Raw genomic sequence first — 26298 nt, forward strand, 5'->3', positions numbered from 1 at the left:
CACAGTCACAAGCCCCCTCCCTCCCTCCAGCTCGCTCCCCCTCTCGTTCCTAAGGTGTACCTCCCCGTTTTAGGGATGAGAAGATGGAGAACCATAAAGGATACTGGATGAGGGAATTTTGCCAAGGGGAGGTTCCCTCCTCTGTCTCTCCTGTCGGCAGCTTGTGCACATATTTGAGTACCTAGACATGCAAAGACACCTCTTCCAGACAGGAGCCTGGGGTTGTTAGAGACAGGGACTCAGGGCCGGAGAGATGACTCACAGGTTAAGAGCACTTGTTGCTCTTGCTAAGACCTAGGTTCCGTTCACAGTACCTATATAGTGGCTCACCACCACCTGTAACTCTAGTTCCAGGGGATCCAACCCCCTCTTTGGCCTGTGGGCATCAGGCATGCAAAACACACACAATATAAGAATTAAATATTTAAAGAATTACAAGGGGGTGGGGAGGTACTCAGTCTGCAGCGGGATAAAGTCAGAGCTGCACTGGTACGAAGCAGGCCCTCCTGGCTCAGTAGCCTTCTGCCCTCTGCCTGCATCCGTGCTTATCTTTGGCGTGCTGTGCTTGCTTCTGCAGATGGGAGCTTGCCTGATTGTCTACTCATCGGCCTGGACCCCAGAGCCATCCCAGCTGAGTGTGTGCGGAGGGTCCCAGGCGAGGGGCACCACTCGGGCCTCTGCAGAAACCACCCTGGAGAAGCTGATGCTGGTGGAGACAGAGCTTTCCTGCTGAGCCAGGCCTCTGCAAAGCCTGCTCAGGTAACTGTGAGCAAGGCGGGCCTGGGACGGCGTATCCGGGATCTCAGCTTAGGCAAAAAGAGAGGAGAGAGAGACCCCTAAGTCAAGAAGCCTTTAAGTCCAGCTTATTCGACCTTCCCATCATCCAGAAAGGGCAATGGAGACTTGGATAGGGCAATGGATAGACAGTGAGTCTCTTAGAATCCTGCCTTCTAGCCTGAGGACTCTTCCCTGTGCCTTGGTGACCTGAGAGAACTGGGTGGAGAAATGGGTTGTGACGTTGACCAGGATTCAGGGCAGAGGTGGAAACCAGAGTGCCTGAAATGTTCAGCTGACCACCACCCCTCCATGACACCCCTTACTGGAGTCTTTGGAAACAGAGCTAGGAAGCCAAGATGAGGTACTGAGAGGGTAGTCCAGGTGTGACTGCAGCGGGCTAGGGGTCGGGGGAGTGATAGGACCCATCTTTCTCATGGCCCAGGTTAGCCCACCCAGGCTTCTAGTCACAGAGGCCAGGTGGGGCTGCCCTGCCCTATAGAGGCAACTCCCTGAACTGACACACACACACAAGCCTCAGGCTCCAGGAAGCTCCTTAGTTTAGCCTGCTGGGAACCCCACCCAACTTCCAAAGGAGCATTCCTGAGGTCTGTATGGGGGTTGGGCCTCCAGGGATAGGAAGGGTGGGGAGGCAGGGCTATGGGAGGATGTGGGGCTGTAAGTGCACTGGTTCTGCGTTTGTGTGCGAGCAGGTGTGCAGGGCTCTCTCTGCCTTTAGTGCATAAGGCTGTGTGTCCAAGAGTTATGTAAGTGGCCTAGGCTGGGGGCATAGTTAAGAGCTCCCTTCACATGCAGTGCGCTGTGGTGGTGACTGTACTGGATGTGGGTCCTGTGCAGGTGTGGGTCTACTAGGTTGTTTCTACCACCCAGGGTGCTACTGGAGAGGTGTGTGCTCAAGACTCAGATACCCTCGGGTGGGTTTGGTGCGTGCTAGGTGAGGTGGCGTGAGCACATGGCTTCCATTGTGCTTTGGAGGTGGGCTGGGCAGGACTTGAGCTGAGCTGGGCTCAGCAGTGCCCAGCCTTGTGGCCAAATTGCTGAAGTCACTTCCTTTCCAACAGTGACTTTCCAGGAGGAGGAGGAGTTCTTCCGACCTGGTCGGCAGCAAGGGGCGGGGCAGAACTGGCTCTCTCTGGGGAGGGATGTGGGCGGGGGTGGGAGAGAGGTGGGAGGAGGTGCCAGTGGTACTGGAGGAGGGAGTCCTCTGGGAGACAGAAGGAAAGACAAGGACAGGAGTCTGGAAGGGCCAAGGGCAGGAGGGGATGGGGGTGGAGTGGGCGGGAAGCTCAGTCCCTGGGTGACCTCGGAGGGAGGAAGGGAGGGCTGCCAGTGGGGTGACCCTCCGGTCCAGTGAGAGCTGGCAGTGGCGTCCACACACCTGGCACCCAGGGCAGGGGGCTGGCAGGGGGCGGTTCAGGAACAGACCTGCTTGCCAGGTGCCCCACTCTGGACAGGAAGAGGGTGGGCGGGGGCTGCACAAAGGAGCTCTGTGTGGCTGGGGATATGGTAGGGTGGGGTATGCAGTGCTGTACTGAGCTGGGGTGGGTGGGGGGAAGCTGTTGCCTGGGGGGCGGGGCAGGACCAGCTCCCCTTGGGGCATCAGTGGCTCCGAGGGGACACCTAGTGGTCAGGGGAGGTAGTGCATCTTGATGACAGGTAAAAAGCTAAGAGAAGGATAGGTTAGAACTGATAGTTAAGATAGTTAGGGGAGGCGAGCGAGGCTTAATCTCCGGGTGGTGAAGCAATTTGGTCTAGAGGATCCCAACAAAACCAAATTTACACAACAGCAAAATTGAACGGCATGGCTGTGTGTCCTTAAGGGCATGACTAAGCCTCTCTGTGCTCACATTTAAAAAATAAGTGACTGGTTCATTGTTTCGCTCTGACCTGGGGCTGGAATCTGCTTGCTAGAAGCTCTGAGGTTGCGTAGGCACTAGAGGCTAAAAAGAAGAGAAGACCTAGAGGGTGATACCAAGTTCCTGAGAGGGAGGGGGCTGATCCTGGGTAGAAGCGCCTCGGTGGAGAAGAGGGGTCCTGAGGAACGTTTCAGAACAGCAGTGTTTCCCACTGCTGGGAGGCCGGGGACATCCTTGGGCCTTCAAACCAGCCGAGGGAAACGGGAAGGGGGGTGCATGCAGGCTGGAGAGAGGGTCATGAGGCCGGAAGTGAGAGCTGGGGCTGGCAGCTTGGCTCCCCTGGGGAGGTTAGGGGTGGGTGAGGGGGAGGAGGGCTGGGGAAGGGGTGGGGTGGTCACAGCCACAGCGGGGGAGGGTGGGGCTGGGGATCAAGGATGTGGGCTGGTGCTTCCCGGCACTGTGCTCTGCAGGTTGGGGCCCCCCTTCTAGCCAGCTGGTGTCCCTGTGGGCAAGCTCAGACACTGACCCGGGAACAGACGCGCAGACAGAGGACCCTTTTGACTTTTCATTCACAGACTTGGGCTAGGTAGTACCTTTGAGAAGAGGCCAAAAGAATGGCTGCCTGTTGGGGTGTGGTGGGGAAGGGAGCCAGCTGCTTCCCTCAGATCCTGAAGGCTGCAAAAGAGCAGTGGACAGTCAGGAGGATGTGGCCAAAGGTCTTCGTGGGTGGGTGGAGCCGAAGCAGCCACTGGAGAGGTTTGTGTCTTCTGCCAAGATCACACCCTCGGGCCCCAAGTGGGAGGCCTCTAGAGCGGGGAGGCCTGCCGAGCCACACCCACAGCAAGGAAGGAGCGGTGGCTGCTGGTGGGTATCTCAGAGCCAGGTCCAGCTTACTGCTAGGAAACTGACTCGGCGATTCCAGAGCCTGAGCTGCTTCCATACTTTGAGGCAGGGTCTTATTCTGTAGCCCTCACTGGCCTGGAACTCACTCTGTAGACCAGGCTGGCTTTGAACTGACAGAGATCGGCCTGCCTCTGCCTCCTGAATGCTGGGGTTAAAGGCGTGCGCCCTTGCCTGGCTTTGCCTACACTCTGAAGGTGTTCTCTCTTCAAAAACAGCGGTGCTAGCTAAACTCACCGGGCATGGTGGTACATGCTAGTGCTGTCAGCACTGGCAGAGGCAGGAGGATAGCTGCAAGTTTGAGGTCAGCTTGGTCTGCATAGTGATTTCTAGGCCAACCACAACTCCCAAGTAAAACCTTGTCTCCCAAAAAGAAGGAGAGGGGGGCTGGAAATGTAGGTACATTGGTAGAGTGTTTGCCTGCCATGCACAGAGGCCTGGGTTCAATCGCCAGCACCCACAAAAACTGGGTGTGTGGTGTACCCTGTGGTCTCATTAAGGAGGTGGGGTCAGGAGGGTTACAAGTTCAAGGTTATTATTGGTTGCACAGCTGCCTGTTAGGCCAGCATGATGGACATAGAGAATTCCAGGTTATAGTGTGTGTGTGTGCGTGTGTGTGTGTGTGTGTGTGCGTGTGCGTGTGCGTGTGCGTGTGCGTGCGTGTGCGTGTGTGTGTGCGTGCGTGTGTGTGTGTGTGTGTGCGCGCGTGTGTGTGTGCGTGTGTGCGTGTGTGCGTGTGTGTGCGTGTGTGTGTGTGCGCGCGTGTGTGTGTGTGTGCGCGTGTGTGTGCGCGTGTGTGTGTGCGCGCGTGTGCGTGTGTGTGTGTGTGCGCGTGTGTGTGTGCGTGTGCGTGCGCGTGTGTGTGTGCGCGCGTGTGTGTGCGTGTGTGTGCGTGTGTGTGTGTGCGCGCGTGTGTGTGCGTGCGCGCGCGTGTGTGTGTGCGTGTGTGTGTGCGTGTGTGTGTGTGCGTGCGTGCGTGTGTGTGTGTGCGCGCGTGTGTGTGTGTGCGCGTGTGTGTGTGTGTGCGCGTGTGTGTGTGTGCGTGTGTGTGTGTGTGTGTGTGTGTGCGTAGGGGAGAGAAGCAGTGCTGAGTTGAAAGGGTACAGGTCCTCAGCTAGGTCTGGGAGAGTTAGCAGGTGTAGTGGAGGCAGAAGGATGAGGCCTGGGACGGTGGACAGAAATGGACACTGACCTGGATATACAGCAGAAGGGTCCTTCATGTACTGTTTGTGGCCTGCAGTGAAGACTCCTAAGCTCTCCCCATTTCGGTCTCATCTTCCGTGAAATGGCATGAAAGCACAGGGCACCCACTGGGGGAGCAGATTACAACGACAGCTTCCCAGATGTCCCTCAGATGTGTGAGTCAGGCCCTCCTGGACTAGGGCCTGGGTATCTGGAGTGTTACACAGCTCTTCCACTCCCCCAGGCTCAGGGCTTGGAAGCCAATGGCTTAGATAATTTCAGTGTTCCTCCCAGCCTTAAATTAGACCACAGCTCTAGAAGGAGCCTTTCCAGAAGTGGCTGAAGGGTTGTTGCAGGAGCTGAGAATGGGAAAGAGGCTTTGGCCCTAAGAGATTGAGGAAGTCTGCCTCTGAACAGCTGGGTGGCTTCAGGCGAGTTTCACAGGGACTCTGGGCCCGTTTGCTCTGCAGCTCCAGGATGATAAGCCGTGCATGCCTCCTGGGTTGCTGTGACGACTCGGTGGGCCGTATATGTCGGTTGCAAAGTTCTTTCTGCCCACTACTCCTATGGGCTACATTCCTTTCCTGATGTTGAGAGATGAAGTGAGCAGAACAGACAGCCTTGCCCTGGTGATGCTTAGAACTCAGTGGATTGCATATCGCTGCTTACCACAGGGGCCCACAAGAGTGACCTTTCCCACAGTGTCCTCCTCCTGAGTCAGCCCTGCATTCTCCCTATGGGCCAGCACTAGGCAATATGGCAACCTGTCCATAGAGCATAAGCTGATGATCCGGCGCTAGTTCAGGACCAAACAATAGGCAGGGATCCGAGGCTAGACTCTGCTCTGTCCTGGTTCCTGCTCAGCTCTGAGTCTTCAGGCGCCTTTGGGAGTCAGATAGGCCTAGGTCTAAGTCCCAGCTCTGCTCTGACCAGCTCAGAGTCACTCCGTAAATATTTATGTAGCATCCATAGCTCAGGCTCTGGGGTCAGAGGATACAGCAGTAAACAAGACATGTGTGATCCCTGCCCCTGAAGAACCCACAGTCTCGAGGGAGACACACTAAATAGCCAGTCACACAAGTAATTGATTACAGTTGTAATAAATACTATGAAGGTGAAATAAATAGATAGGACTCACGGAGGGCGCAGGGGCCGGACAGAAGGCTGTGAGGAAGGCAGGACGCCAGAGACAGACGAAGGGCTACATTCTTTCTTTTCTTCTGTTTTGGTTTTTGAAGACAGGGTTTCTCTGTGTAGCCCTGACTGACCTGGAATTCGCTCTGTAGACCAGGCTGGCCTCGAACTCAGAGACCACTTCCTCTGCCTCCCGAGTGCTGGGGTTAACGGCGTGCAGCATCTCTACCCAACTCCTTTCTTGTCACTGTTCTTCCCCCTGCATCTTTGTTGGGTCTAGAAAAGAATAAGGAAAAAAACTTCATGAGAGACAGACACGGTGGTGCCTGTCTGTAGCACCCGCTGTCCACTGCCCTGTCTTGAAAGACGGAGAGTGATGAGGTGGCTGGGGGGCTGACAACCTGAGTTCAGACCACGGGACCCACAAGGAGAGAACTGACCTCTGCAAGTTGTTCTTTGACCTCCATGCATACATGTACACGTACACACACACACACACACACACACACATACACACACACACACACACAATTAAAATGTAATAAAATAATAGCTGAAGAGATAGCTTGGCAGTTCAAAGCATTGGCTGCTCTTGCAGAGGATCCTGGTTCAGTTTCCAACACCCACATGGTGGCTTACAACCATCTGTAACTCCAGTTCCAGGAGATCTGATGCCCTGTTCTCAACCTCTGGGTACCAGGGCATGCACAAGATACACACACACACACACACACGAGCAGGCAAAACACTCAAACATATAAAAATAAATTTTTTTAAATGTAATAAACATGCGCTATTGCAGATTTGGGGGAGCTTCACGCATCAGGAGACGAACCTTTCCTGGATGGCTTCTTTGAAAATGGGCAGGATAATAATTGATTTCTGTGTGGCAGGAAGGTTAGATGAGATAATCCATTAAAGTGCTCGGCCTGGGGTTGGTAATAGAGAAAGTGTCCCTCAAGTACAGGCTTTTGCTGTCAGCTTCCTGGTGGCTGCTGGACCCTTGATCCTAGGTACTGCCTTCACTTTTCTATGTAGCTCTTCGTCCGCTAATTATAAAGTCACTTATGATTATCTGTTCAATGTCTGACTACCCAGGCCTTGTGCAAAGTAGACATTCCGTAAATAATGAACATATGAATGAATGAATACTACTTCATGTCTGAGCCTCCATTTCTTCATCTGCAAAATGGGGTTATTAATAGCCCCTACCTCACAGGATTGGTATGAAGAATTAAATGAAGCAATGCCTGGACAGCTTCCAGCCCAGTGCCTGGCGTGCAGTGGGTGCTCACTAAACCTGAGGTGCGGTGGTCCTTTCCAGGCGCTGTCCACATCCCGAGGCCTGGGCTCAGGCCGAAGTTGCTCCACAACGTCCCCAGCTGACGGCCAGCGACTGGCAGAGTCCCCAAGCACGGGGGCCCTCCGTTTACCAGGTCAGGCATGAGGGCCCTCGGGTGGCATCTGCAGAGGGGTGGGCTGTGTGCGAGTAGCAGGGGTTGAGTGTGGACCCTAAATCATGTGGAGAATTCAGATCTGTTACACGTCTTGTTGCCCACAGAGATACCCAGTGTGACAGCCCAAGCGGCAGAGCCGAGGGTGAGTGCACCTTGGGGAATGGGGGTGAGAAGGGAGGATGCCGTGGCTAATGGGTCAGTTTTATGTGGAGTGGTCATCTTGTCCAAGACTGGGATGCTATCCTCTCGGATCCTATAGCCTATAGAAGGGGTTCATGAGGAGTTTACTGTGTATACCTGATTGAAGACCTGCAAACCATTGGGGCTTGGGCCAGGGGCTGGAACATAGAGGGGCAATGGAACTATAGAGAATGGTCCAGGGGCTTAATAGGCTATGGGAAACTGAAAATGCTCAGTGAAGGACCTCCTGTCTCTCCTTTCCTGGCAGGTTCTGGTCCCGGCTTCTCGCACCCTCATGTCAGCCCCGGCCCCGCCCGGCGGCCCTCGGAGGACAAGGTCAGGATGCGTGTGAAGCCCCAGGGCCTGGTGGTGACTTCCAGTGCCGTGTGTAGCTCTCCTGACTACCTCCGAGAGCCCAAGTACTACCCCGGTGGTCCCCCAACCCCCCGGCCCTTGCTTCCCAACCGGCCCCCTGCCAGCCCACCTGACAAGGCCTTTTCCACCCACACCTTCTCTGAGAACCCACGCCCACCCCCACGCCGGGACCCCAGTACCCGGCGTCCACCAGTCCTTGCCAAAGGAGACGACCTGCTACCCCCTCGGGCAGCCCGGCCTGTCTCCCAGGCCCACTGCCCCACACCGGCCCCAGAGAGCAACTCCCTCCGCCACTGGGACAACGGCCGAGTGAACCTGCGTCCAGTGGTGCAGCTGATTGACATCATGAAGGACCTGACAAGGCTGTCCCAGGACCTGCAGCACAGTGGTGTGCATCTGGACTGTGGTGGGCTGAGACTGAGCCGCCCACCGGCTCCACCGCCCGGGGACCTGCAGTATAGCTTCTTCTCCTCACCCAGCCTGGCCAACAGCATCCGCAGCCCCGAGGAACGTGTCACCCCTCACGCCAAGTCAGAGCGGCCCAGCCACCCCCTCTATGAACCTGAGCCTGAGCCCAGGGATAGTCCCCAGCCTGGCCAAGGCCATGGTCCTGGAGCCACAGCTACGGCCACTGGTCTACCCCCAGAGCCTGAGCCCGATGGGCCTGATTACTCTGAGCTGGCCGATGCTGACATCCTCAGTGAACTGGCCTCCCTTACTTGTCCCGAGGCCCAGCTCCTGGAGGCTCAGGCCCTCGAGCCTCCGTCGCCGCAGCCTGAACCGCAGCTCCTGGACCCCCAGCCCCGCTTCTTAGACCCGCAGGCACTCGAGCCTCTAGGGGAAGGTTTGGAGCTGCCACCCCTGCAGCCTCTTGCTGATCCTCTGGGGCTGCCGAGCCTGACTCTGCAGGCCCTAGATACCCTACCTGACTCCCTGGAGTCCCAGCTCCTTGACCCCCAGGCCCTCGACCCCCTGCCCAAGTTGCTAGATGTTCCCGGTCGACGTCTAGAGCCCCAGCAGTCCCTGGGGCACTGCCAACTGGCTGAGCCCTTACGCCTGGACTTGTGCTCACCTCATGGTCCCCCTGGGCCTGAGGGCCACCCCAAGTACGCCTTGAGGCGCACCGATAGGCCAAAGATCCTATGTCGCCGGCGGAAAGCAGGAAGGGGGCGGAAGGTAGACTCGGGACCTGAAGGCCGCCTACTTGCCCTGCCCATGCCTACAGGGCTGGCAGCTGCCCTGGCCGAGCCCCCACCGCTGCCACCACCTCCACCACCTCCTGCTCTGTCAGGCCCAGTTCCCGAGCTGGAGCCCGAGTCTTCTCAAACCCCAGTGATCCCCACCCGCAAAGGCAAGTGCAGGGGTGTGCGGCGCATGGTGGTGAAGATGGCCAAGATCCCTGTGTCACTGGGGCGGAGGAATAAGACCACATACAAAGTTTCTTCCTTGAGCAGCAGTCTGAGTGTGGAAGGCAAAGAGCTGGGCTTGCGGGTGTCGACAGAGCCCACCCCACTGCTGAAGATGAAAAACAACGGCCGGAACGTGGTGGTGGTCTTCCCGCCAGGGGAGATGCCCATCATTCTGAAGCGGAAGCGTGGCCGCCCCCCTAAGAACCTGCTGCTGGGTCCTGGCAAGCCCAAAGAGCCGACCGTGGTCGCTGCTGAGGCTGCTACTGTGGCAGCGGCCACCCTGGCCATGCCAGAGGTGAAGAAACGGAGGAGGCGAAAACAAAAGCTGGCGTCTCCGCAGCCGTCGTACGCGGCGGACGCCAACGACAGCAAGGCCGAGTACTCTGACGTCCTTGCCAAGCTGGCCTTTCTGAACCGCCAGAGCCAGTGTGCCGGGAGGTGCTCGCCACCCCGCTGCTGGACACCCAGTGAGCCCGAGTCGGTGCACCAGGCCCCAGACACCCAGAGCATCTCCCACTTCCTGCATCGCGTGCAGGGCTTCCGGAGGCGAGGAGGCAAAACAGGAGGCTTTGGAGGCAGGGGTGGAGGCCACGCAGCCAAGGCAGCCCGCTGTTCCTTTAGTGACTTCTTTGAGGGCATCGGCAAGAAAAAGAAGGTGGTAGCAGTGGCGGCCACTGGGGTGGTGGGTCCTGGTCTCACCGAGTTGGGGCATCCACGCAAACGGGGCCGAGGGGAGGTGGATGCTGTCACTGGGAAGCCCAAACGCAAGAGGCGGTCCCGGAAGAATGGGACTCTGTTCCCAGAGCAGGGGCCCAGTGGCCCAGGCTTTGGGGAGGCAGGTGCCGAGTGGGCTGGGGACAAGGGTGGTGGCTGGGCCCCTCACCATGGGCACCCCGGAGGGCAAGCTGGCCGAAACTGTGGGTTCCAAGGGACTGAAGCCCGGGCTTTTGCCTCCACTGGACTGGAGAGTGGGGCTTCAGGCCGCGGCAGCTACTATGCGGGTGCACCCTCGGGCCAGACGGAGCTCAGCCAGGAGCGCCAAAACCTCTTCACCGGCTATTTCCGCTCCCTGCTTGACTCGGACGACTCCTCTGACCTCTTGGACTTTGCCCTCTCAGCCTCTCGCCCCGAGTCCCGGAAGGCATCATCCGGCACCTATGCGGGGCCTCCCTCCGGTGGGCTGCCTGCTCAGCGGGGGCTTGCCACCTTCCCCAGCCGGGGAGCCAAGGCTAGCCCGGTGGCAGTGGGCAGCAGTGGAGCTGGGGCAGACCCCTCCTTCCAGCCCGTCCTGCCGTCCCGCCAGACCTTCCCACCAGGTCGGGCAGCAAGCTACGGGATAACCCCAGCCACTTCAGACTGCCGGGCAGCGGAGACCTTCCCAAAGCTGGCTCCCCCTCCTTCAGCCGTGGCCCGCTCACCGACAACCCACCCGCCTGCCAACACCTACCCGCCTCAGTATGGTGGCTATGGGGCAGGACAAAGCGTGTTTGCCCCAGCCAAGCCTTTTTCGGGCCAGGACTGTGCTAACAGCAAAGACTGCAGCTTTGCCTACGGCAGCGGCAACAGCCTTCCTGCCTCGCCCAGCAGCGCCCACAGCGCCGGCTACGCCCCGCCGCCTACTGGGGGCCCCTGCCTGCCACCCAGCAAGGCGTCCTTCTTCAACAGCTCTGAGGGGGGCCCCTTCTCCGGGTCGGCCCCCACACCCTTGCGCTGTGACAGTCGCGCCAGCACCGTCTCCCCCGGTGGCTACATGGTGCCCAAGGGCACCACAGCTTCTGCCGCCTCTGCCGCCTCCTCCTCTTCCTCCTCCTTTCAGCCCTCACCCGAGAACTGTCGGCAGTTTGTGGGGTCTTCTCAGTGGCCTTTCCGGCAGGGGTATGGAGGCCTGGACTGGGCCTCGGAGGCCTTTAGTCAGCTCTACAATCCCAATTTTGACTGCCACGTCAGCGAGCCCAACGTGATCTTGGACATCTCGAACTACACGCCGCAGAAGGTGAAGCAGCAGACCGCCGTGTCCGAGACCTTCTCCGAGTCGTCCTCCGACAGCACCCAGTTCAATCAACCCGTGGGCGGTGGCGGTTTTCGGCGTGCCAACAGCGAGGCCTCGAGCAGCGAGGGCCAGTCCAGCTTGTCTAGCCTGGAGAAGCTCATGATGGACTGGAACGAAGCCTCGTCTGCTCCTGGTTACAACTGGAACCAGAGTGTCCTCTTCCAGAGCAGCTCCAAGCCCGGCCGCGGACGGCGGAAGAAGGTGGACTTGTTTGAGGCCTCGCATCTGGGCTTTTCAACATCTGCCTCGGCCACTGCCTCTGGCTACCCGTCCAAACGGAGCACCGGGCCCCGGCAGCCTCGGGGTGGCCGGGGTAGTGGGGCCTGCTCAGCCAAGAAGGAACGAGGTGGGACAGCGGCAAAAGCCAAGTTCATCCCCAAGCCACAGCCAGTTAATCCACTGTTCCAGGACAGCCCAGACCTTGGCCTGGACTACTATAGCGGAGATAGCAGCATGTCACCACTGCCCTCCCAGTCGAGAGCCTTTGGCGTGGGAGAACGAGACCCCTGTGACTTCATGGGACCCTACTCCATGAATCCATCTACACCTTCCGACGGCACTTTTGGCCAAGGCTTCCACTGTGACTCTCCCAGCCTCGGTGCTCCCGAGCTTGACGGCAAGCATTTCCCACCGCTGGCCCACCCACCCACAGTGTTTGATGCTGGCCTGCAGAAGGCGTACTCACCCACCTGTTCACCCACGCTCGGCTTCAAGGAAGAGCTGCGGCCACCACCTACAAAGCTGACTGCCTGTGAGCCCCTCAAGCATGGTCTTCAAGGGGCTAGCCTGAGCCACGCAGCCCAGGCCCACCTGAGCTGCCGGGACCTGCCGCTGGGCCAGCCTCACTATGATTCCCCTAGTTGCAAGGGTACAGCCTATTGGTACCCACCAGGTTCAGCCGCCCGTAGTCCACCTTATGAGGGCAAGGTGGGTTCAGGGCTGCTGGCTGACTTCCTGGGCAGGACGGAGGCTGTATGCCTCAGTGCCCCTCACCTGGCTAGCCCACCGGCCACGCCCAAGGCCGACAAGGAGCCACTGGAGATGGCCCGGCCGCCGGGTCCACCCCGTGGCCCTGCTGCAGCCACCGCTGGCTATGGCTGCCCGCTCCTTAGTGACTTAACCCTGTCCCCTGTGCCGAGGGACTCGCTGCTGCCCCTGCAGGACACTGCCTACAGGTATCCAGGCTTTATGCCACAGGCACATCCTGGCCTGGGTGGGGGCCCTAAGAGTGGCTTCCTGGGGCCCATGGCGGAACCTCACCCCGAGGACACATTCACCGTCACCTCCCTGTAGTACCAACTGAAGTGCCGACTGGACCACGAGGTTTTGTTCCTGGGTGAGTCTGGGGATGTGGGCACAGAGGGTAGAAACCTGAGGGGTAGGGAGGGGGAGTGAGGATGCTTGGTCAGGGGGAGAGCTGTTTGCTGAGGGGGGGGGGTAGGGTGGTAGGACTGGCTAGCAGGAAGGAAGGACTCGAGATTAGAAGGTGGGTAGAGTCTGAGGAGCTTGTGTGGGGAACCCAGTAGAATATTTGGAAGTCCTGATCATTGGAGTGGTAGAACCATAAATTGGGTAAGACCAAGCGTTCATTCCCCTCGTTCTTGCCTGGGTAAGAAACACCACTTACAGCCGGGCGGTGGTGGCGCACGCCTTTAATCCCAGCACTCGGGAGGCAGAGCCAGGCGGATCTCTGTGAGTTCGAGGCCAGCCTGGGCTACCAAGTGAGTCCCAGGAAAGGCGCAAAGCTACACAGAGAAACCCTGTCTCGAAAAACTAAAAAAAAAAAAAAAAAGAAACACCACTTACCTCTTATGAAGGAGGGCATTTGCCTCACCCTGGATGAAGGACAGAGTGGGCCAGTCATCCACTCAGGGTTCTCTAGGCTCCTTTGGTGTAGTTAGTTTGCTTGGCAAGAACTTCACAAAATGGCCCATAGGATTCTCTCTTGTCCTTTTATCCTCAAAGGCCTTTCTTAAAGATTGAGACAGGGACTCACTGACCTTACACTCACAGGTAAGCCACCTGCCCTGCCCCCTCAGTGCTGGGATTAAAGATGTGTGTCACCACGCCCAAACTCTCCTTGGGCTTGATGTTGGTTTCGTGTGGTCAGGCCCCCGTGGGGACAAAGACCGAGATGTGCAGAACAGTGCCATTTCTGCCCCAGGAAACTGTAACCAAAGGGCCTGTCCAGGTAGAGAAACCAGTCCCTTTCCTCAAGCCAAATGCTTCTCCAGGGTTCAATTAAGTAGTCGGAGACACTTGGCCATTATTTCCGTCAGGTGCTGTGCCTTCGTGGTTGAAGTCTGCTTTAGTATTTTCAGGAAAATAAAAGGCGGAAAATGTTGCCATATAACTGAAGAGAATCGTGGGGTTAGAAGTATTATCTTCTTTTACAACAGTTTATTTCAAACTACAGCCACAGCTAGACCTACTCAGGGCAAGAGATCGGCCGCAGAATGGGCCAGATGTGGCCGTTGGCAGTGGAGTAGCCGACACCTTCACTAAAGCCCTCGTCACTCCTGCTGCCCCAAAGCCTCCTGGGTGTTTTGCTTCCCAGCGGACTAGTCTGTCATCCCTGCTCTGGAGAGGCCATTCGAGGCCAGGGTGACTCAGGGTCCTGAAGTAGAGTCAGTGGAAACTTATGACCCCCCCACTTTGCCAGACCCCAGCTGCCCTGGTGCCTGAGGGTGGCAAAGAGCCATTATGAGAACCAGGAGGCCCCTGGGAACACCAGTCCGTGGTTGAACACCAGCCTGTTACAGGTTGAGCTCATGCCCTTTCCTGGCCTCTGTTTCCCCATCTGTTTGAGAAAACTGACTTCAGTAACCTCTTGGGCTCTCACAGGTCTGTATGGCAGAGGCAATGGCTCAGGTTTTTTGAGGGGGAGGGGAGCAGTGTTTTTTCCTTCCTAATGAAGCCCAGCGAAGATTAAAATGGCCTTCCATTCCCGGTGCATCTCACTGCAAGTAGCAGGGCCGCAGATCTGAAGCAGGCCAGGGAGAAGCTGCTTAGGGTTTAAAATGTCAAACTCTTGATCCTTCTCACCGGAGGGGAGATGTCTCATGGATAATCCAGAAATGTGAAATAATCCCAAAACCGTTCCTCCCAGACTCTGGGGTGGAAAATGAATGTGTGGGGGCTGGGTGTTTGGGCAGGTCACAGCTCAGTGCAGTGCATAATGGAACCACCCAGCGAGGCTTGAATGCGGGAGGAGCTGGGATACCATCCAGCCCCACATTCTAGCCTGTTCCCCACCCAGCACTGGGAGTTAGCAGGGACACATGCAGTTCCAGAGACATCTGTGCAGCCCTCCCCACGTATCAGGCATCGGAAGCACCACAGACGAGGCGCTTGATCCTTAGAGAGGGCCTCCGGTACCAGGGAAAGACACTGAACACAGAATGGCACAGAATGGCACAGAGCACTTGGTGGTCAGAGCCATGGGGAAGGGTGGTGCAAGGCCCACTAGGAGCTTGTGAGAGCCTGCAACAGGCTGCCCAGACCAGCTTACAGTTGCTACCAGCAAGATGCAGGGGCTAGATGTTGGATGGGGAAGACCATTCTGGGCAGAGGGGCAGCAAGCAGGGTGTACAGTCTTGAGGAGGGCAGGAACTCGGCTCTGAAGGCAGTCGAGCTAAGCAAGGGCCAGGCAGGCAGAACCATATCCTGTAAGACACCGCAAGGAATTTGAATCATTCCAAGATGGACGGGGAGCCCTGAAGACAGCGTCACAGTGGAAACTGGGCAAGTGTTGAAAGAAAGGAGACCAGAGCAGCCAGCCACGATGGTGGCTTGGACGGAGGTGATCTGGGTAGTTTCCCTTCCTTAGTTAGGATAGCATACAAGCATCTCCGTGTAGGGCGACCCTCTCATGCCAGTGGCGAGAGTGAGAAAGGTCGGAGGATACAAAGAGGAGAGTGGCGAGGAAGTACAATTAGTAGAGGGCGTCACATTGTCCACAGAAGGCTTAAGCAGAGAATGACGTGCTCACTCACCAACAGGTAGTGAGCAGCGTTAGTGCTGGGCACGGGCACTGGCACTGGGAAGCAGTAATTCAGTTCAGCTGCTCATCTTGAGTCCTTTCCCGCTAACTCTGTGACAGGCGCTGGGGAGACAAAGCAGACATGGCTCCTGTGTGGAGATCAGGATCTGTCCCAGGAAGTTAAAACAAGCACACAGAGAACCTGGAAACACCGGGTAGGAAATGGCAGGTGCCCAGAGTCAGGGAGAAGCAAAGAGTGCATCAGAAGTCATTCCTCTGTACACATACGTGTTGTCCCTTTGTGTGACACCACCCCAGGAACTGCTCACAGCATCAAGTATGTTCTTGGCTTTCACTGGAGAAGTAAGGAAGCAGTCACAATCGAGATCTGCCCAGGAATCTGTAGTTTATAAAACATGGAACCATCCCTGGTTTTCAAAGCTTGCCACATGGCTGCTCATCCCCTGCATGTCCAGCTCCCCGGCTCCTTGGCTCCCTGGTTCCCCGGCTGCAAAATGATGGTCACATTAGGTGAACCTATGGTTCTTTAGAGGGCTGAGTTTTGTTTTAGGGGGGCCAGGAGTAGTTTTTGTGAGACAAGGTCTTGCTATGCGGTAGCCCTGGCTGACTTGGAACTTGCTTCCTCCTGCCTCAGCCCTCTGAGTGCTGGAGTTACAGGCTTGTACCCCTGTATCCAGAAGGTCTAGCATTTTAGATGAATTTTGTGGATGTGTGGTAAGAAGCTGCACTTGAGCTTGAAAGAAGAGACCACACGATGTGGAGCTAGGGAGGGCCACTGCAGTGGGAACCAAGGGCAGAGGCAGGTTTCATCCCCGTGAGAACTGGGGGATGAAAGGTCAGAGGAGACAGCGAGGAATGTGTGTGCCGAGTGCTGTAGCTGATAGCACAGTTAGGAATGGGTCAAAGGAGGGGGCCTCAGGCCCATACAGGCATCTTCTCAGGTCCCTTAAATGAAAAGCAGAGCCAGACAAACTGGCTCCATATTGGGACCCTTGAACCAAAGATCAACCACAGCAGACCCCGGGACCAGAGGTGAGCAGGTGGGAAGGGCCCGCGTATATCCAGGAATCTCTAATCCTTTCCCCCTCCCTACTAGCTAGCTCTTGGCTCTAAAACTGAGGCCAAGAGAAATGTCACAGGTCCTCCCAGGTTACACCAGCTGGGACCTGACGGGAACAGGAGGCAGTTTCCAAGGCCACCATCCAGCCAGGGTCAGCAGGCATGCCCAGGCCTGGGCCAGGCCCGGCTGCTCTGGGCTTTGTCTCTCTGAGTCTTGAATCCTTAAGAGGTCACTTGATCTTGCCTCTGGCTCTGAGCAAGAGGCCTCATGTCAGGGCTCAGCCAGCCCTGCCCTGCTTCCTCTGAGTTCCAGGTTTTCTCCCTTTTCTGAGGTCATCCTCCTAGTTTGCTTGCCTTCCCTGCAGCCATGTTTAGGCCATGCCTTCTTTTTTTTTTTTTGGTTTTTTTTTTTTTTGGTTTTTCGAGACAGGGTTTCTCTGTGTAGCTTTGCGCCTTTCCTGGAACTCACTTGGTAGCCCAGGCTGGCCTCGAACTCACAGAGATCCGCCTGGCTCTGCCTCCCGAGTGCTGGGATTAAAGGCGTGCGCCACCACCGCCCGGCTAGGCCATGCCTTCTTGTTCAGAGCCCCCACTTCTTGGAAATACCATCTCTCTATGAGCATACCTTCCCCTGCTCCTCCTCTGCCTGCACCCCACATCCTTGGTAAAAGCAGAGCTCCAGAACTGGCAGGCAGTGCCTAGGAGTGCATGTCTGTGGTCACACATAGGCCCCTAAGGTGGTTCCGTTCCTTACCAGCTAGGTGATCTGGTGACTCACATAACCTGGTGAGTCACGTCATCTCCATCTCTTGTAAGAATTAAGGGGATTGACACGTAAAGCCCTTAGCCCTGTCCTGGCCCACAGGAAAGCACCTATTTGGTGGCTGGTAGATGGGTAGATGAATACCTTCCCACAGTCTGAATTCTGGGTCCCCAGTTCAAGCTGTGTGAGTCATACATCTCCAACCCCTGTTCCTGACCTTTGCTTGACCTTTGCTCCTGCATCCGCTTGTCTGCTGCCCTCCTACAGGGGTCTTGTATTCTGCTGTGGGCCTGGAGCGTTTGGGAACCTTGAGATTTCTCTGGGGCTGGAGATGGAGCTCAGTGTGAAGAGTGCTTGCCTGTTGTGTACAAGACAGAACTGGGGAATGAGGGACAGGCTAATCGCGGTGCCCTTTGTGTTAGCCACTGGACTGAGTCCTCCTGGGAAGAGGTGGAGACACAGGGATGAAGTAAGCTCTCCTCCAAGGACCTTCCAGAAAGCGCTAGAATCCTGTCCACATAATCTGTAGTCTCTCCCCAGGCACAAAGCACCCGAGAAGCCTTCCTTAGAACTTTAGAGCGTTTGCCCGGGTAGCTCGGTCTGTCTTGTGCCTGCCAGCTTTGGTACCACTGTGCCTGGGCTGGGGAAGTAGATGAAATCTGTGTCCAGTCCACATGAACTGGCAGCCCACTCTGCACTGGCCAGTATCCCGTGCCCCAGACACCGCTGACCCACAGGCCTAATGGGCTTGTTTCAACCTCTACTTGAGTACCATGTCCAGGGGAGGTACCACAACTCCTCCAGCAGGAGGGAGGATCCTCTGTGCCAGCCCTTCAGAGCTACATAAGGAGGGCAGCAGGGACTTCCTTGAGGCTGGAAATGATCCTAACAAATTAGAGACTTCAGCAGCTAGAGCCATACTCAGCCACCTGGGTCTCCAGCCCACTCCCGCCCCAGTCCGTTCTGCCCATGGTGGCCACCAGAGTGCTTGTCGTTCAGCATTTTTAGATGCACGATGTCTGGAGCCCCTAAAATATTTATTGGATGGATTGATTAGAGCGCATCTGCTCTTGCAACCCCATGCTTCACACCTTTTGATTGTATCCTTCCTCTCCAGCCTTCTTGTCTACAGAGTACAAGCCTGACGGCCCAGTATGGCGCAGGAGCTCTTCAGGCTTCGGTCCTGGCACCCACCTGTTTTTCAGCCCCACCTCACACGCAGGCATAGTCAGGAGGGAACATCAGAGAGGTCTCTGCAGAAGGTGCCCTTCGCTTTGCCCTGGCCTGGCTTGCCCTCTCCTATCCACTGTGGTCTCCCACCTGTCACTGCCAGTCTCTCCCTCAGGCGTCACCTCCTTCGAGAAGTGTTCCGTGATCCTTCCCAGGCACAATCAATCTCCAGCTCTTTATGCATCCCTGACAGCCCTTTCCGGGAATGTCCCCAGCATCCCATCAATTCCTTTAGGCTAGTCACTCATCTTTACATCGTCTCCCCAACTCCGGTGTCTCACCATTTTGGGGGTATTTCAGGGGTGTGTGTGTGTACGTGTACATCAAGTGTATGGAGGTCAGAGGACAACTTTTAGGGGTCCCTTCTCTTCTTTCACCATGTAGGTTCTGGGCATCAAGCTTAGGGCATCAGGGTTAGCAGTTAACGCTCTCCCCACCCACCCCCCAGCCATCTTGCTCTGTGTGTGTGTGTGTGTGTGTGTGTGTGTGTGTGTGTGTGTGTGAAAAACAAGCTAATACACTGGAAGAACTAGGAGAAGAAAGGTCAGCTGAGCATGGTGGTTGATGCATGCCTTCAATTCCAGCACTCAGGAGGCAGAAGCATGTGGCCTCTGATTTCCAGACCAACCAGGGCTACAAAGAGACCCTGTCTCCACAAAAGAACAGGATGAGGAGTGAAGGTTCCCAAATCTTCGGGAAGTAATCCTAAAAGCGGTGCGTAAAAGCACCGTGTCAGTGACCCTATCAACTCTCAGGACCAGGTGGCTTTCGGAGGGAGGGCTCCACGCAGTGGGACTCCTCCTAGGAGCGACAGAAACACTGAGTGACAGAACAGAGTGACTCTTGGGGAGCACCAACTCCATCATCTTTGCCTTTGGCATCCACTTTGGCTGCATGTCTATGTCATCGATGATGCCTGTCCTTATGTAGGACATTCCCTGCAGGGAGGGTGGAGAGAGCCGTGTATGTGTGTAAAAGTGTACAGATGTGGGTGTGGGGGTGAGGACTTGTTCTCTTGGGACAAGATGGAAGGGGAAGTGGGAGGCGTAGTCACAGCAGGTTGGTGGGTGTCTACAGGTAAGAAGCCCCTGTGGTCCCATAGAAAGTGCAGTAGGTCTTGGTGTCCGGCAGCAAAGGAGGCTCCCAGAGCCCAAGTTCAAGTCACAGGTTTTGAAAAGTAGAGGAGCTGCCCCGCACCCCTGGCCTCTTGGGTTCCCGTTGGGAACCTCCTGTGACCCTTCACTGAACCCCTAGTGGTATTTCTGCCTATCAGGTGTAGTTTGAGCCCCACAGAAATAACTTGTACATCGAGGTACCTCATAGGCCTGATAACCTGAAAATGCCAGAGAAGTAGCTTAGTCTTCATGCAGTTGGTTTGTCCTTTGACCCCTCGTGTCTGGGGCACCTAGAGATCTCTCTCATCACCTGTTCAAACTCTTTGCAGAAGGAAAAGTGAGGCCTACAGAGGGAAGGGCCACCCTCTCTGTCTTCTCCCTTGTGTGACACTGAAATCCTCTTCTGGAGGCAGACTGGGGGAAGTGGAGGTCAAGCCTGAGCACACACCCTGGCAGGAAGTGGATGTGAATCATGGTTGCTTAGTGGAGGCAGGAGTGTACGCTCTGTTTCTAGGGAGAATGGCTCTCTCTGGGCAGCCTGGTGTCTGTATCATCTCTAGCACTTTGAATCTCTGCCCAGGCAAAGACCACTGAAGTCCCTGGCACCTCAGTTGCTAAAACCACTAGAGTGTAAGGACGCAGGGAATGAATGTGACTCTGAGATTCCTCGTGGAGGCATACAAGGTTGCACCTTAGTAAAAGTGGTCAGTGTCCTGGGGTCGGGTGCGCGCATACTGGAACCCAGGGCTCAGAGGTACCACACACAGGTTTGTGCTCCAGAAGAGCAGAGTGGAGAACAGCAAGTGCACCGGTAGCTATGGCAACAAGGCATTCTAAGGAGGCATCCTAGAGGTGTGTGAGAGAGAGCTGAGCTGGACACCCTGACATGCTGACCAGCCTTAGATCAGTCATGGTGCTGTCATTCATTCCACACACATGCACCATCCCGCCATGCTGAGCTCTGTACTCGGTGGTAAATTTAGAGCTGCAGCCTTCCTTCCCAGACTGGACTGAGTGCTCCTCCTCTTCCGAGCCCCACAGTACTTCCCTTGGCACAACCATCTACCTGCATGGAGATTGCCGGGATAGGATCTGTCTGCTTTGCTCTCCTCTCAGCAGGCTTTTAGGTGGATCCAGACCTATTCTGTTCTCTGCCTTGTTCCTAGTCCTGAGCTGGGCTGCATGGCACCTTAGTGTTTGGTTCAGTTTTCAAGAGCTGAGCCTAGCTAGGTCTGTGTTCTATTCAGTATAGCATTCTCCCTTCACCAAGAACACCCCCAGCCTGTGATTCTTCCCCACCCACCACCCTCCCCCAGATTCTGCCTGAGCCCCTGGCTGGCCAAGTCCCGGAAGCTGGGAGGGCGGTGGGAGGGGAGGTAAGGTGCTCTGGGTAGCTTAGCAGAGGGTGAGAAAGCCTCCTGCTGCCTGGCCGCAGGCACCATGGGAAGGTTCTGGCAGGAACCGCCTGCTGGGCTGAGATCACCATGGAGACCTGGCTTGCAGAGGGTCACTGGCAGTGGCTAAGGGCTGGTGGGGGTGGGAGTGAAGGGGATTTATGCAGAATGTGTGCCCTGGGCCTTTGAGGGGAGCAGGCAGAACTGGGGTTCATCACTGTCACTGTGCCAAGTCGTTTGCAGCTGCCCACCCTCTCTCTCCAGTAGTTCCCCAGAAGAACTTGGCAACTGTCCTTCACCTGCAGTGAAGCCAGCCTCTGGACTGAGGCTTCTCTGGTGCTTGCTAAACCTGGCACCCCACATACCGTAGTCCCTTCCCTTCATCCCTGCAATTGGTCGTGCTTGTCACCCTAACTGCAGAGAGCTGACGTTCATTCCCGCAGCACCCCTGCTCCTTTGCTGCTTAACACCCCAATTGTGATACATCTGCCACCTCACAGGCACCCTGGCTCACCCCCCCCCCAGTACCCCTTACTGTGGCACAGATCTAATAGTGTCCCAAGCCCTCAGCCCTCACCCTCCCTCATGCTTCTGGCCTAATCATCAAGATGGGGTGCTCCCTTTTCCCTGCAGGAGCCCACCTGGTATCCCTGGCTCTCTGGGGTATCCTGGCAAGTCCAACCAGAGGACAAAAGTCATCCCTGGGGCTGATTGCCCAGCAGACAGCAGCTGAGGCTGAGCGGAATGCCAATGTGGCCCTGTTGGAGAGGAATGCTAAGGAAGTCCAAAGGGAACGGGGCTTTTTGTCGCCGCCTGGCTCCTGGTGCCGTGGGGGAGGACAGGTGGCACCCAGAGGCGACCTAGGAGGCGGTTAGCACCTCAGCCCTACCCCTGATTCTGGAGGACATAGTCTCACACTTGGCGGTGGGAAGCCAGAATCCCAGCCCTCTGAGAGGCTGGCAGTCTAATGGCCCAAGGTTCTGGAAATGCCCTAAGCTGGCCCTGTCTTGGCTATCTCTTTCCTTACAGCAACAGAGCTGTAGGTCTGGTGGGGAGGCGGGCAGGCTGGTGGTCTGGATAGAGAAGATAAGTTCCACACGTGTGATCCCACACACATGATCAGAGCTGTCTAGCAAGAGAAGGTACCGTAGCGGTCGTGGGGACTGGGGAGTTTCCAGGCTTCAGGAAGGCAGTGTTCACACCAAACACAGATGGCATTGTGTTGGATGATTTCTTTATTCCTTCATCCAGGCTGACTTCCTCATCACCTCATCTCTCCTAGGAGCAGAATGGATGAGCAGGGCTGGGAAGAGGGGTGGATTTAAAAGAAATAGAAGCAGTGTTCCACACCTGTGTGGTGCTGAGCTGAGGCTCTGCCCTGGTCCCTCTTTCCAACCATGGAGGTTAGAGGCATTACCAAGCAAGCTCAGGAGTACATTTGGAAACTGAGGTTTAGAGAGCCCATCTGGCCCGAGGAAAATAATAAAAGTGACAATGAATTTTCATGTATGACACGTTTGTGTTCACCCTTTCTCTGGCTTAAATACTGGATCCAGTAACAAACCTAGGAGGGTGATCTTGCTGCCCTCCTCTGACTTGGTTTTTAAAACAGGGTCTCCTGTCTCCTGCCTCTGCCTCATGAGCACTAGGGTGACAGGCTACAGCCACACCTGCTTTGTGCCATGCTGGGAATCAAACACAGGGCTTCATATGTGTTAGGCAAAGACTCTACTAAATGAAATATGTCCTGTCTCTGTTTGGTGGTGTGCCGCAGTCTGGATGCAGCCTAGGCTAACCTCAGACTCAACATCTTCCTCTCTTTTTCCGGAGCTGAGGACCGAACCCAGGGCCTTGTGCTTGCTAGGCAAGCACTCTACCACTGAGCTAAATCCCCAACCCCGCTCTTAGTCTCTTAAAGTGTTGGAATTATGGGTGTGAGCACCATGTCTGGCTTTCTAGTATCCCTTTCACACTAATGAGTAAAGTAAGCTAGGTGCCATACAGGCGCCTTTAAATCTTAGTACCTGGGAGGGAAAGGCAAGTGGATCTCCTAAGTTCAAGGCCAACCAGAGTTCTATGATGAGGCACTCTCTCTCTCTCTCTCTCTCTCTCTCTCTCTCTCTCTCTCTCTCTCTCTCCCTCCCTCCCTCCCTCTCTCCCCCCCCCCTCTCTCTCTCTCTCTCACACACACACACACACACACACACACACACTAACAAAGAACCTTCAATGAGTAAACAGGCTTCAGCTCCTACCCAAAGTCACAGAATTTTTAAATGATGGTACTGGCATGTGAGCTTAGCTGTCTCTTAACTCCAGAGCCTAGGCTCTCAGGACATCCTGCTTGGGACCCTGACACCCTTCCAGCTCATTGATCTTTCTTTCCTTTCCTTCTCTTCTCTTCTCTTCTCTTCTCTTCTCTTCTCTTCTCTTCTCTTCTCTTCTCTTCTCTTCTCTTCTCTTCTCTCTCTCTCTCTCTCTCTCTCTCTCTCTCTTTCTCTCTCTCTCTTTCTTGTTTAGAGTTTTTTTGAGGCAGGGTTTCTCTGTAGCTCAGGCTATCCTGGAACTCATTGTGGACCAGATAGGCCTCGAACTCACAGAGATCCACCTGCTACTCCGGCCCATCTTTCACTCTTGGTATGATCTTGGGCGTTTACAAATGGAGACGCCACCTGTAATTTCAGTTCTCAGGAGGCTAAGGCAGGAGAATCGGGAACTGAAGCTAGCCTTGGCACACAGTGAGTTTGAGGCTAACCTAGACTGCATGAGACTGAACAAAAGTACCCCCGAATTAGGACACAGCTTGAAGAAGACAAGGCAGAGTCCCAGAGTCACATGGGGGCCCTGCCTGGAGAAGGAACAGTGTTAGCTTCTCCAGAATTTTGGTGGGAACTGAGCCAAGCCTCTTTTGAGCCCCCAGTCTTGGAGTCCAGTGTCTGTCTGCTGCTAACGTCTGCCTCTTCTTTTGTGTCTCCTCGCAGCTTTCAGAAAACCAATGCCAAGACCCCTCCCAGCGTCCACATCGTCCTCTGGCAGGAGTGCCTGCCCCTCTGCCTCCCACCTGCCCTTTGCACCCCCTGCAGCCCCATACCCCACCTCCTACCCCTCCCTGCCCATCTCCTCCACGCAGAAGCCGAAGGTGAGCCCTTTCTGCACAAAACCAGCAATTGTAAATACTTTTTAAAATGTACAAAACTTAAAAACAAAACACAGTTTTAGAAAAAGACAAAAAAAAGAGAGAGAGCGAGAGAGCGAGAGCGAGCGTGTGCAAGAGGTTGCGAGCGGGGCTTCGAGGTGTCCAGAACCCCTGCAAGTGTGCACTGAGAAATTTATCTACAGGTTGTTTGACAAAAATGAACAATATCCTATTTATTGTATATACTGTTTTATTATAAATTGTGGATTGTATATTGCATTCTGTAAACCTGCTGTGGTCCCGTGGTGTGCAAATTCGCATGGTGGGGGGGGGAGGGAGAACCTCTTTTGGGAGCTTTTTTTTTTCTTTTTTTTTTCTTTTTCACTCTTTTGGGTTTTATCTTCTGTTGTTGTTGTTGTTTTCTGTTGGCAGGACACACCCAAAGATCCAAGTTTGTATTAAAAAGAAATGAAAAAAAGCAAAAAAAAAAACCAAAAAAAAAAAAAACTTGTGTCTTGTAAAAACAGAGTATGTGAGGGTTGATGGACTGGACAGGGACACAGCTGGGCCTTGTTTCCAGCCATTGGTCCTCCAGAGGAGTTGAAATACCAAGTGTGTTCCTGTGTTCCCTACCTCTGAGTTACCCCATTTGCCTGATATCTGGGTGTCCCCCCCGCCCAGACTCTGTGCCTCTCCTACCTCTTAAGCACCTCCACCCTACTCTCTAGAGCTTTAAAGATGGATTTATTTTATTTATGTGTATGAATGTTTTGGCTGCATGTATGTATGTGCACGGCATGTGTGCTTGGTGCCTTTGAAGGTCAAAAAAAGGGCATGGGGTCCTCGAATTCGAGTTACAGACAGTTATAACCTACCTGCCTTTGGATGCTGGGACTCAAACCCAGGTCCTCTGCAAGAGCAGTAAGTGTTCTTAACTGCAGAACCATTACTCAACATTCCCCCTATTTCTATCCTAAATCCTGTGGCTGCCAAAGACTCACTAGGAGCTTGGCCTCCATCCTCTTCCTCTAGATTCCCTCATTTCACCCCAGGTCCCAGGGCAGCACCCCAAGTCTATTCATTTGTCCTGTCTCCCTGGCCACTAGGTCTCTGGCTTCTATGGTGTTTCCAAGATGCTAATATTGAATTTATTTTATTGAGGTAGAGTGCCTCTATGTAGCCCCAGCTGTCCTGGAGCTTGCTGTGTACACCAGGCTGGCCTTGAACTCAGAGATCTGCCTGCCTTCACCTCCCGAATGCTGGGATTACAGGCATGTGCCACCATACCCAGCAATATCAGTCTTTGAAACACAAACCTTCGGACTAGAGTACATGACTTCCTTGCATAACTGAAGTAGCCCTTGTGATGTATCTTCCTCCCCAGGTCCTGAATCTACGCTACCTCCCCCCCACCCCCTCATTTACTATGATGTACCTATCTGCTTTTGTATAACCTAAGGTTTCCTTCCATCCTGAATTCTAAATGCTATCCATATGTTTCCTCCCAGCTTTGGTTAACGGAAGAACTAACCAGATTACTTCTTACTCCCTGACCATGGCCTGCCTGGCTCTCCATTTCCTTAACTCCACAATGTCCACTTTGGCCTGGTCTTCAGGGTTTTCAGGAGCATGTTTTCCTGTGACCCACTTGACCTTGAAGCTCTGCTGAGTGTGACTTCCCTGTCCCTCTTCCTCAGTGACCCTCAGAGTGATGCCAGGCCGTGTTCCATGTGGCTTGGCTTTCCTGCCACTAGCAGGGGTCATCAGGAGAACTCACTGAGAGGCAAGCATGCCCCCGCCTTCCGGATACCCCTGCCTGAAAGAGGCAGAAGGATTCACAGGTCACAGTCCCTGAAAACTGCATCCTCTGCTGGATGTAAAAGCCATCTGCTACCCAGCCCCCTCCACACATCCTCAAGATGCAGACCTTAGCCTAGCCTTCCTGCCTGCTGTGGGGAGACACCACCACTCAAGCTGACAGTCCCCTGTGGAGCTGGAAGTGGGGGCAGGAAGCAGGAAGACCTGCTGAGAGGTCAGGTCAAGGGAGGGACTTTCCAAAGGAGAAAGCTTTTCAAAAGCCACACCTAGAGTGATAACAGAAAAATGAGTGATTTCCAAAGCAAGAGAGATGTACAAAGGCCAGAGGTGGGAGAGGATGGCAGGAGGCAGAAGCCCCACCTAGGTAGGCCTGACTTCAGTGGACAGGCCATGTGCTTGGGAGCGCAGAGTGCAAGAGTTCTGGCAAGGTCACTCTGGGGTG

General features: G+C 55.2%; 1 protein-coding gene and 1 long non-coding RNA gene across 2 annotated transcripts in view; both read left to right on the forward strand.

The window, feature by feature from the left end:
• Positions 1-7468, forward strand: part of LOC131904134 (uncharacterized) — a 50987-nt gene extending 43519 nt beyond the window's left edge. Inside the window, exons 3-5 of the long non-coding RNA XR_009377681.1 lie at positions 578-759; positions 7192-7303; positions 7429-7468. This is a non-coding gene — a long non-coding RNA (uncharacterized LOC131904134). The remainder of the gene's footprint in view (positions 1-577; positions 760-7191; positions 7304-7428) is intronic.
• A 309-nt stretch (positions 7469-7777) lies between these two features.
• Ahdc1 (AT-hook DNA binding motif containing 1) lies at positions 7778-24317 on the forward strand. Its single transcript, XM_059255112.1, has 2 exons — positions 7778-12674; positions 23884-24317. Exon 1 carries the CDS (start codon positions 7847-7849, stop codon positions 12629-12631), a length of 4785 nt encoding a protein of 1594 aa, XP_059111095.1. The 5' UTR covers positions 7778-7846; the 3' UTR covers positions 12632-12674; positions 23884-24317.
• The last annotated feature ends 1981 nt before the right edge of the window (positions 24318-26298 follow it).

This window comes from Peromyscus eremicus, chromosome 2 (genome assembly GCF_949786415.1).
Source record: "Peromyscus eremicus chromosome 2, PerEre_H2_v1, whole genome shotgun sequence".
Classification (NCBI taxonomy): Eukaryota; Metazoa; Chordata; class Mammalia; order Rodentia; family Cricetidae; genus Peromyscus; species Peromyscus eremicus.